Consider the following 11,035-nt stretch of genomic DNA (forward strand, 5'->3'; position numbering starts at 1 on the left):
CATAAAGTTCGTTTAGTTATATATTATATATCATATATATATATATATTATAAATTATATATTATATATATATTATATTATATATATAACTAAACGAACTTTATGGTTGTGCGGCAGTGAAGCATCAGTGCCAGCACTGATGTTGCTGCCATTGATGATGATGATGGTGAGGATGATGAGGGTCCGTGGTTCGAACCCGACCTCTGTCTCTCGACTTCCCCTGTCTAGACTTGCGCAACCTGGCAGTATCCCAGCCCTCATGCTTCCTTCGGGTGTCATAGAAACTAGGCATCGGAAAGGTGTTGCAGCCGGACGATACGACTGTGAAACGGAGGGGTACGTGGTATGCTCATCCTCTAGAGTTCGTTGTATGTGTACGTGAGCAACCTTCAACTGACCGGTTATAACTGTGTCTTCGCGGCTGTTACGACCGAAAAAGGTTCGCCTATTCGAGAAATCACTCGGAAAGGTCCTTCGTATGGTGGTTGTAAGAACCTTGTAACCGCATCGACGCGCATGGAAACAAAATCACATGTAGCAAGATCGAGATGCACTTGGATGGGCTTGGAGATTTGTAAAGTTGGCGAGGGACGGATGACATGCATGTACTGGTGGAGCCGGGAAGCACAGGACCTGGAATTCGTTTCACCAGTGGTTGAAGAGTCGACGGTTATTTCACCTGGGAGGCGTAAGGTGGTGTTGGTAAGCCGTGCAACTCAAGAATAAGAGGGAGACGTTCCGACCAGTGCGTACTAGAAGGGGCGATCAGCGATGGTTTGAATTCTCGATGGAAGCGTTCAATCATGTAGTTGGCAGCCGAACGGTGCGCGGTGGTTCGGAAGTGATCCGTATCGTTCGGAGTCGGGAAAGTGTTGACATGAATTGCGGACCTCGACTGGTCGTAATGCAGCGATCCAGTTATCGACAAAAGTTCTAGCAACACTATCTGCGCGTGAAACGGCTGACACAAGTACGCGCGCGAAACCTTTGGATGGTGGCGATGGTCTCTGGAAGTTTCGGAAGCGCGAGTCGAGCAGCTGGAAAATGCCAGGTAGAGAAATATTGTGTCGATGAATCTTGCTCTTCTGACAGTCGAGATATTGTACGGATGTCTGTTTTTCATATTTGGTAAGACGTATCTTCGTGACACGAGTTTGGCAGAACCCCGTATACTGGGATGACAGAGTGCGTGAAAGTGGTCAAATACAAGGCGTCCATATTTTTCAAGAACAAAAGACCAGGAACTTCCTGTGGATATCACAAACGATAAGACTGTCAGAGATAAGAAGTAATTTGACGAACTTTGGATGATGTAAGGCTAGAAAACGTCGGGAATTCGGGTCACGTCTGTTGAGCAGAGGCGATCATTTGTAGGTCAGTATAAGTCACTGCGATCTTATTTACTTCTATGCGGGAGAGAGCGTCTGCAGTGACATTGTCAGGGTGGTGCCTTTCAAAAGAGCGGCTGTGCTGGAGTTGCAAGCGGTGATAGCTTCGTCAGTGAGTTGTTACCGTTTGGTGTTTGCTTTGGGCAAGTCAGTTAGTGATACTAGAACCTTTGAGCACTGCGGAATAAATCTGCCACGGTAGTTGATCATACCCAAAAATCGACGAAGGCTTCGAATTGATTGAGGTAGGGGACGTCCTAAATGGCAGTAGTCTTTTAGACAACGGTCAGATCCCTTCGGGATTACTACGATAGCCGAGGAATCGGAGCTGGTCTGTAGCGAAAACACACCTGTCTGGGTTAATAGAGACACCACATTGTTGAAAAAGTCCGAAAACAGCTTGTAAGTGTGATTTGTATTCCTCAGTAGTTTTGCTTGTTACCAAGACATTGTTAAAGTAGACGAAAACGTAGTCTAAACTAAGCAGTACCTGACCTACGAGGCGCTGGAATGTTTAGGCGGCGTTCCGCAGACCGAAAGGTGCGCGTGTGAATTCGAACAGACCAAATGATGTGATCGTAGCTGTTTTGAGGATTTCATCCGGGGCAACTGGTTTATGGTAATACTCAAGGACGAGGTCGATTTTGGATAAAACGGGTTTACCCTGCAATTCCGGCGCAAAATCGTAGCATCTGGTAAAGGTGAGAGACGGTACGATAATTGAGTGCTCAGTCGCACTCTCCGCCAGTAGATCTGTTAGGGACCAAATGAGTTTGAAGTTCGGGTTATCTCGAGTTGCAGCGTGTGGTCAAACTCGGACTTGGCGATAAGTAGCTTCTCGGGTGTAGTCATCAAAGCTGAGGACGAATTGGAGGAACAGTGGTCAATAGTGCTCGACTGAATGTGACCGGATAAGACGCCTAAAGCAAACTGGGATAATTTCTGAGTAAATAGTCGAAAACGGGATATTTGAAGTGCATGTGACGTGTATACCGAGTGAGTATGATGAGGCGTCGACCTATATCGATAGAACGGAAAGCGCCGTTTGAAAATCCAGAAGCTTCTGCCTTTTGATATAGACGGTTGTTGGTGGGAAAATCGGTACCGATTACTGGGGCTTGAACGTCGGCGACAGTGAAAATCCAGGGAAACGAATGGCGAAGGCCGAGGTTAAGCGTCAGGGACTTACGTAGCTATGCAAGTTCGTTGACCGCCTGTAACGTCGTCAGTGGCGTTTGAAGGTTCCGGTAGGAATAACGCTAAATTCTGCACCGGCACCGACGACGAATCACATTCCGGTGGTCCGCAGTATGAGTGGCTGGGTGACGGGCCAGTGGCATCTGTCGCCAATACTGTCTGGTCAGTTGGTTTCCTTGGTTGACGGAAGACGTACGCACACGGAGGTGTACAACGTAAGACCTTGTTTTGGATCTTGGTATGGTAAAAACAGAAGCCGCCATGATCCCGTGATGAGGAGCGCGTTTCACGGAAAAGTGATCGCAAGTTGTACGGTGTGGCAGCCTGTTTCAATGTGGTAACCATTCCATAACATTGGCTACGAGCTGGTCGAGATGGCCCAAGTGGTTAGAGCGCGAATTTACTGACCGGAAGGTCCGTGGTTCGAACCCGACCTTTGCCTCTTTACTTTCCCCGTCTAGGCTTGGGCAACTTGGCAGTATCCCAGCCCTCGTGCTCGGGTAGCATGGCAGTTAGGCACCTGAAGGGTGCTACAGCTGAACGATACGAGCTGGTCGAATTGCGTTTGCATCCGATCGGGTCGTTTCAGAAAAGGGTTACCGCTGAACTGACTGAGTTATTATGAGGTTGAAACAATTGCACGAGTTGAGAAGCATTCGTTCATTTAGTCCGATGTCTCCGCGAGTGACGACAGCGGGACATCAGATTGGGTGGTTAGTAGTTGGCGTGTATTCACAGGAAGAAAGTACATCCACAGCTACCTTAAAATCGAGTCTTTGAACGACTTGCTGCAAGCCAAACCTTGCATGTGATAGCCCAGATCGACTTCTGAAAGCAATTTCTAGAGATTAGCTCCATCGGAGGTTGTTTTCCGTCTAATTATGGCTGCCTCAAGTGTGTTGTAGGGATCCAAAGCTGGCAAGGGATCAATTAGGTCAACAACCTCCGCGGCAACTTCACTGGGATGCTGGAAGGTCACGGTCAGTTGTGAGGTGATGTGACGGAAGTGGAATTAACAATCCGTTTGAATGAATCGCACTCTGAGGTTATCAACGCCAAAAGTTGGGAGTTTCATATGAAGGGAGAACGAGATGACTCAGTGGTTAGAACGCGAATTTACTGACCGGAAGGTCCGTTGTTCGAATCCGACCTCTGCCTCTCGACTTCTCTCGTCTAGGCTTGAGTAACGTGACAGTATCCCAGCCCTCATGCTTCCTCCGGGTGGCATGGTAGTTAGGCACCGGAAGGGTGCTACAGCTGAACGACTCAAGTGGACAGAACTTTCACCCAAGTCAGCTTTGAGTTCGTCCTCATTAGACATGGCTGAACTAATGAGATACTGGACTAAGTAAGCGCGTACGAGAGCGATGGGAGAACTGAGCTACCAGAAAAAATAGAACAAAGCAAAATAAGACGGGCTCAACAACTATGTAGTAAGTAACGACCCTATGGAGTCTCTGGTGGACAGAGCAAACTATGAATGTAATTCAGACATAATGTCACAAGGAAAACAATCCAAGGAAATATTGACTCACAGTTCACCAGAGGGAATTCCGAAGGTCCGTATTCCGTCGTACCACCACACCCAGAAGAGGTTCTATTTTCCTGGCATTCCAAACCTCCGGTAGGCGCAATATTAGTCCACTGATGTGAATAGATAGGTCCAGTATTTTCAGCTAAAATTTTTGTTCACGTTGGGAATTAGTGATAGTCAAAACTGTTCAATCTCCAGTCACAACAACAGTCACTCGAGTGGTAGTAACGTACCACCCCTAGTTGCCACCGATCATCATCGGTGGCGTGTTTAGTGGGTCAGCAAGAGGTGCAAAGTCCCGTTGAGCCCGGGAGCTTCACCAAAGCAAACTTTGCGTAATCATGTGACTAACATTGACAGACAGAAAAGAAATGATACCGAGCAAAAAAATAACAGTTTACAAGTGCTACAACTCATGTATGTGGGTTGAGATATGGCTGCGGACACGAGGGGACAGCTGAGTTGTTGACCGAATTCCTTGGCCCAATTTCCACCGCATCTACATAGTCCAGTTCTGTCCGGAGGCCAGCCGTGCTTGACAACCGAACATCACTTCGATTGGACGGATGTCAGGTGCGGACTACGGAGTAAACGAGTTCATGCCTTGACTGATTCGAATGCCAGACAATCTGGATCATCTGTTGCTTGGCACTTCTCGCCCCCTCATGGAGATTCTAGCGCGACCGTGAACAACATTCTACTTCGATCTTATTTGTCGTCATAAAGGACTGTCTCGGGATACCGTGTCTCTTGATCTACCGACCGGCGTCACGTCAGAAATTGGTTTAGGTCTTGCTCGTTCAAATTTGTGAAAGAATTCTTTCTCTGTTTAATCTGTTTACAGAGTTGAAATGTGTCATTTTATTGAATTTTTCACTCCAACATAATATAATGTGGAGATCTCTCCCAGACTGCACTCCATCCCTGAAGTGTACCCACTTACTCTCACTCATTAGCTAGACTATTACACGCTGCTCTCCACAACAGCTGTCGGTGGGTCACAACAGATGTCCATCGAATGTTAGATTTAGAAAGCAATGTCAAGCTTGCTGGGCCTGACACCATTTTAAATGTACGGTTTGCAGGACGATCAGATAAGCCGAGTGTCTATCTCTCCTGACCCATTTACCTGCGCCAGCCGCGTTCCACGACAAACAAGACGACTGTCGAAACCAAAACCGAGCCTTCACTTTTGAGTGGGAAAGACCAGTGCGAATATTCTGTCTTAATCAGATACTCGAAAACACTGATATTCCTTTTCTAAGCTCTGGAAGACTCAAACGCAAAGAACAGAGCGAATTGAACGAAAACCAATGACGAACGTTCCGCCCTAAACGAGTACTTAGCGCTATCTATTCCGGGTCGGTTGGCTGCGAAGAAGGTTATTCAGCTTTCTGATTCGGCAATCAAGACCGCCATGGCGCCTCTAGTGGATATACGCAAAAGGGAGGAGGCTGATCATCTGGGGGTCGTGCTCCAGAATATTCAAGTCAACAAAACTGGCACAGTAGCTCCTTGGTGGTATCGTCAAAAAGCCTTAATACGAACACCGCTATCAGTGCACTTGAAAACTTGTACGTTCAAAGCCTTAATACGAACACCTTCACGCATGATGGTTACGCAAAAAGTGATGCAACTCAGCGCCTGGGCTTCTAGTCACCCTTTCCTTCCCGTACAGAGGATCTTCGAGCGGACTGTCCACACTCAAAGAGCCTACCCATTCCAAAGAACATAATTTCTGCTGGCCGTCTTCTACAAACATGCAAAGACAGCAGCCAAGATGTTGATCAGTTTGTTCAAAGACCTAGACCCTTGGCCGAAAGTTGAGATTCCAAGGCGGTATTAACCATCAATCAACAAAATGGAATTGCATGCGATGCCCCGATCGACGGGCTTCAGTCTGCTACCATCAGAGGACTTCTGGCTCAAAATGAACTCACTCTGGATGAAGCACATGAATTGGCTAAGTCAACAGAATTTGCCAGCAAACAAGCTTAGTCATACTTGCATAACCAACCGACATCATTTTCTGCGGCTGCAGCACCTTCACAGACATCTACGGTTACTCCATCACACTCAATCTCCATGATTCCACACATTATCTCTCGTCGATCAATTATCAGATGTTACTTTTGCCGTCGTTCAAGAAATCCACAATCCATAAGCTCCTCAAGAGAAGCGGTATATAAATAATGTGGCTAAATAAGCTCTTTTTAGTGTGTTTGTCGATCCATCAAACATCACTCATTGCACGCCGCATTCTGCCTCATCCTCTCCGTTGACTGCCGCAGCCTTGAACTGCCTGTACCACATGGTAACCAGAATAAAGGTACACGAAATATCGTTTCAGGCCCTCATGGACATAGGAAGTTTGATAGTTCATCCACATGGCTGGAAGAGGTATGCTAACGATTCTATGATTATCATGGCATCTGCCTCTCTGACGTATTCAGCTAACGGCTACTGCTAAACACCTACAGAGTGCAGAGGTACTGATCACAAAAAATCAAACTATTGGTGTTACCCAATCTATGTACCGACATGATGCTACGCCATGACTTCTGTGACCTGCATAACAAAGTTGAAATCACCTTCGGTGGCAACCTGGGTCAATTCACCCTCCGCGGTCTACCTGCTGCTACGGTTGAATAGCCCCATCTTTTTGCAAACCTATCGCCACGAAACCACGCCCTCATAACCCTGATAATGAATAGTCCATCCACTGTGAAGATGAAATCCACACCCAATTCACAAGTTCTAGGCAAGATTGGGCCAGCTGTGCCGAGACAAGCAGCGAAGTCTATCGACAGATCAATCACAAGCACTCATCTCGACGTCGGGGACTGCGGCAAGAACCCCAGTCACTAAAAATGCGAAACTGTCGGCCTCCAGCTCCACTCCGTCAAAAGCAGACTGTCCGATTGTGTATATACTCGTCAGTCATGACCACGATAGCCAAAACGACAAACCCGACGGCAGTATACTGGAAATTCTTACGTACACCGAAATGGTCACGCAAATCCTTGAACAGCAACAAATCCGCTCGTCCAAAAGGTGATATTGCAAGAGCTACAAGTAGCAGCCATCGAAACTTTCAATCATGAAAAGGAAAACTACGTCACTCAAAGGCAAAAAGCGCACAATACGGACTCTCCGTGGACAAAACTCGCCTGCCAACGAAGAGCAGTTCTCGGAAAAACAACGAAGGAACCAGACAAATGCGCCTCAAAAGCCCCTTCGAAGTCCTGGACTTAAACCCGGTGTAAAGCTATTAAATCTGTTGGCCTGTCCAGTAGCACACCTCCCGGCTCCCCACCACTGGACGCAGTAGAGGTGGTGTTGAGACGCCTATCCGCAAACTTCCTCAGTATGTTTAACAAAGTTCGCAATATTAGGCAGTCAGTTTCCCTTGAACGGCCGTCCATAATCGAGTTCACAGAGACCTGGCCCACATTAGACGTCTCTGGCGCGGAGGCCTCGAAAGACGGCTACTTTGTTTTTGGAGCTGACTCAAAACGATGGGGGCTGGTGTGTTTTCTTTATACTAACATGTGCCCCTGATTATACTTTGTGATGCACTGCGGATTAAAATCCTGCTATGTGAGACTGACTCTCTTCTTCTTGGCGTGGTCTACCGTTGTCCCTCGAGTCCAACGGAAGATAACCAGTTCCTCATACAAACCCTTGAGCAGCTCTCGACCAGCTATCATTTCACACATCCCTCGCTGGTAGATAACTTTAACGCTCCCAAAGCCTTCTGGGTCGAGCTCCAGTGCATCGGGTCTAGTGGACATCTTTTATCGGCGCTCATCGAAGTCGTTCAACAGAGCGCTCGGACGTAACATGTCGTGGCACCCACCAGATACCGCGCAGACCAACTGCCATCCCTGATGGGTTCGGTGATCACCAACGAAAGACGCTTCGTTGATCAAGTGTTAATTAAAGCTCTATTGAGATGTAGTGACTACTGTGTTGGACTTTTATTTTATCTGCTACTGGGCTAGAAATACGGAACCTCAAACGTGGATTCGTAACTTCTGCCGTGCATACTTCCCAGAAATGAGTAGCTTCCTTGAGCAATTTAAACTGAGACCAGCGTCAATGGAAGAGTTATACAGGACCATCGTCCTGAGAATTCAGGCGATGTTTGCCCAAAAGCAGTGCTTAGTCGGATAGACCTAAAAGGATTTGACGTCTTCTGGAAAAGGGGTTCCAATTATTAACCACAGGTGACACAGATGAGCTGGCATTTCGTAAAATGCGGGACCACCGTGAATCAGGAATCCGCCAACGGAACATATGAAAACAAGCCAAGATAGTATACATCGCGTGCTATTTAACTACATGAGACACCGCCGGAGAAATAAGCCAACCGTCTTCTCCTTGAGGGACAGGAACGGGGAACTAACAAGTGACACAATAATGGTATTTGAAGAACGATATGCATGCCTGTATTCTGCCCCCAGCGACCTCATTATATATAACCTTGTCGAGGCGCAACTACGAACGGCCTCTAACCGAATTGGTCTTCACGGAGGAGGACATTTGTCAGCTCTTGCACGAGACGAGCCCCTTCAGCGCGTTGGGGCCAGACGAAGTCCATCCAAGGATCCTGGAGGAAACGTCGCTCATGATGGCAAAGTATTTGTATCTGGTGTTTCGTTAGTCACTCGACAGAGACAACCTTCTCTCTGCTTGGAAGCGACTGTCACGCCAATATACAAGGCTGGTGACCTACTATCGTCCGATAGCTACAGGCCTATTAGTCTCATTAGGGTACCATGCAAGGTGATTAGACGCATTCTGAAACGGGCAAATTTAAACCACTTCACCTCCAACTTGATATCCCTAATATCACCTGCATTCCTTCCATCCTTGCGTGATGAATATGCTCGTACCTATTGACAGTTTGATCCAAACTAAGGACGACGGACTCACGTAGGATGCCATATTCTCCGACGTCTCAAAGATATTCGGTAGAGTCCCACACATCCCGCTGCTCCACAAGCTCGAGTCGTACGGGATTCAAGGAGAAATTTTCCGCTGGATTAAAGGCTCTTATAAGACAGAACATTCCGAAATAGGCTCAATCTACTCGTCTGCGTCGCCGGTATCCATTAGAGTTCCTTAGGTTCTGTTTTGGGACCGTTTCTGTTTCTGGCCTGCGTAAATGACCTTCTAGATGTGCTTTCAAGCCCGTGTCTACTTTTTGCAGACGATTTAAAATCCTGGATTTCAGATGCCAGTGCCCTCCAAATGGATGTCGACGCTGCAAAGCAATGGTCGTTGGACTGTCACCTTCCTCTGAATGACGAAAAGTGCGTCCATATGTCATTCGGAGGGGACTCAGAGAACGCTTATGTCGTGCATGGTGAGAGTGGACCGGAAGACATTGTGGAAATAGATACCAAAAAGGATTTAGGTTCTCTTCACACATGTCCTCGCTGCACCATGAAAAATCGGCTCAAACGGCATTCGCCATTCTACGGATGATTCGGAACACCTTCCCTTCACTACTCGCATGGACTTCCAGATACTCTGCTAGGCCTAGGTCAGACCACTTCTTGAATATGCCAACTACGTTGTATAATTAGGGCGCAAGAAAGATGACATTCTCATTGGGCGTGTGTTACGTATGGAAGCGGGTACGATGAACGGGATACTGACATCCCCAAAAGCGTGTCCAACGAGTTGATACGAATATGGTTGCCGGTCTTAAATCCGTGGACCATGAAACGCGTTTCGTGGTGCTTGACCTCTTTACCCTGGAGTGGAGTATCGTCGCCTCCGAGGAGACCTAATTCTTACTCATTCCCCGTCTGAAGAAGGTTTGGCCAACAGGTTTTCATCATTGACCCAACTAACACAAGGCGGGGACACAGTAGGAAGATTTTCAAGCACATAGCGCACACCTCTGATAGGCAACAAGTTTTCTCATTTGTGGTGTTGGTGCGTGGAATGACATTCCTCCGTCGGTTGTCCATGCTGCATTTAGTACCCGATTCAAAGCACTTTTAGACGCTTTTTAGTTGATTTCTCGCGCTTGCAAGATTACTCCCCCGTGCTGAGAACTTAAGGAGAAGTGCTGCACCCTTTTCTGATTGTGTATTTCTGGTGATCGGAAGCCGTTGGACGGGAAGAACAAACCTGAATCCGGAAGCTTGGGCGAAAGCTTCGATTCTGTGTATCAATCAGTGGATACGTGATATCAGAGTTGGCGGAGCAGGAAGCCAACGGCCGACATAGAAAGTGTACCCCGTCAGCAAGCCACAACAACTGATGACAAACCGAGATCACGATGTTGATTTCAGCAGAGAAAGTCCAAGTAATTTTACGGAAGCAACAGAAGCAGTTCAATGAAGCTCAGATTGAACTTTTTGAATCTCTGATGCGTAGTGTGTTGGTGTGTGAGACAAAAACATTTGGACCGCCGTCTCCTTCCACAGGTGTTGCTGCCAGCTCGATTACTGAATTCAATTTCAACGCTGAATCTGAGCGAACTTTCGAAGGTTGGTTCAAGAAATGTGAAGACATGCCTCAAACTGACTGTGCTCAGCTCGAGGATACATGGAAAGTTTGACTTTTGCTGCGGAAACCGGGGAGAGCTGAAAATGAACGGCTCACAGATACCGTCAAGATCCGGACACAAATATTCGGTGAGAAGATTTCCTTTACTTTTCGTTAGCAATGTCTCAAGGTTGCCAAAATGGATACCGAAAATCCCATAACGTATGCCAATGTGGTCAATAAAGAATGCGAACGATTCCAGCACAGCATCATGACCGAGGATCAATTCAAGTATCTCGTTTTTGTTGCTGGTCTTCAATCGCCAAATGACGCAGAAATTCTGATTCGGCTACTGAATCGATTAAAGAGGATCCAGAGTTGACGCTTCGGGAACTCACCACCGAATGCC

At 47.1% G+C, this 11,035-nt stretch overlaps 1 protein-coding gene across 1 annotated transcript in view; it reads right to left on the minus strand.

Annotated features, from left to right (window-relative positions):
- The window catches only part of T265_13201 (hypothetical protein), a gene marked incomplete at both ends in the record, with an annotated part of 31,228 nt that extends 26,969 nt beyond the window's left edge, over nucleotides 1-4,259 (minus strand). Inside the window, one exon of the mRNA XM_009167718.1 lies at nucleotides 4,121-4,259. Coding sequence (XP_009165982.1) covers nucleotides 4,121-4,259 — 139 coding nt within the window. The remainder of the gene's footprint in view (nucleotides 1-4,120) is intronic.
- Between the last annotated feature and the right edge of the window lie 6,776 nt (nucleotides 4,260-11,035).

This window comes from Opisthorchis viverrini (genome assembly GCF_000715545.1).
Source record: "Opisthorchis viverrini unplaced genomic scaffold opera_v5_45, whole genome shotgun sequence".
NCBI classification, from domain to species: domain Eukaryota; kingdom Metazoa; phylum Platyhelminthes; class Trematoda; order Opisthorchiida; family Opisthorchiidae; genus Opisthorchis; species Opisthorchis viverrini.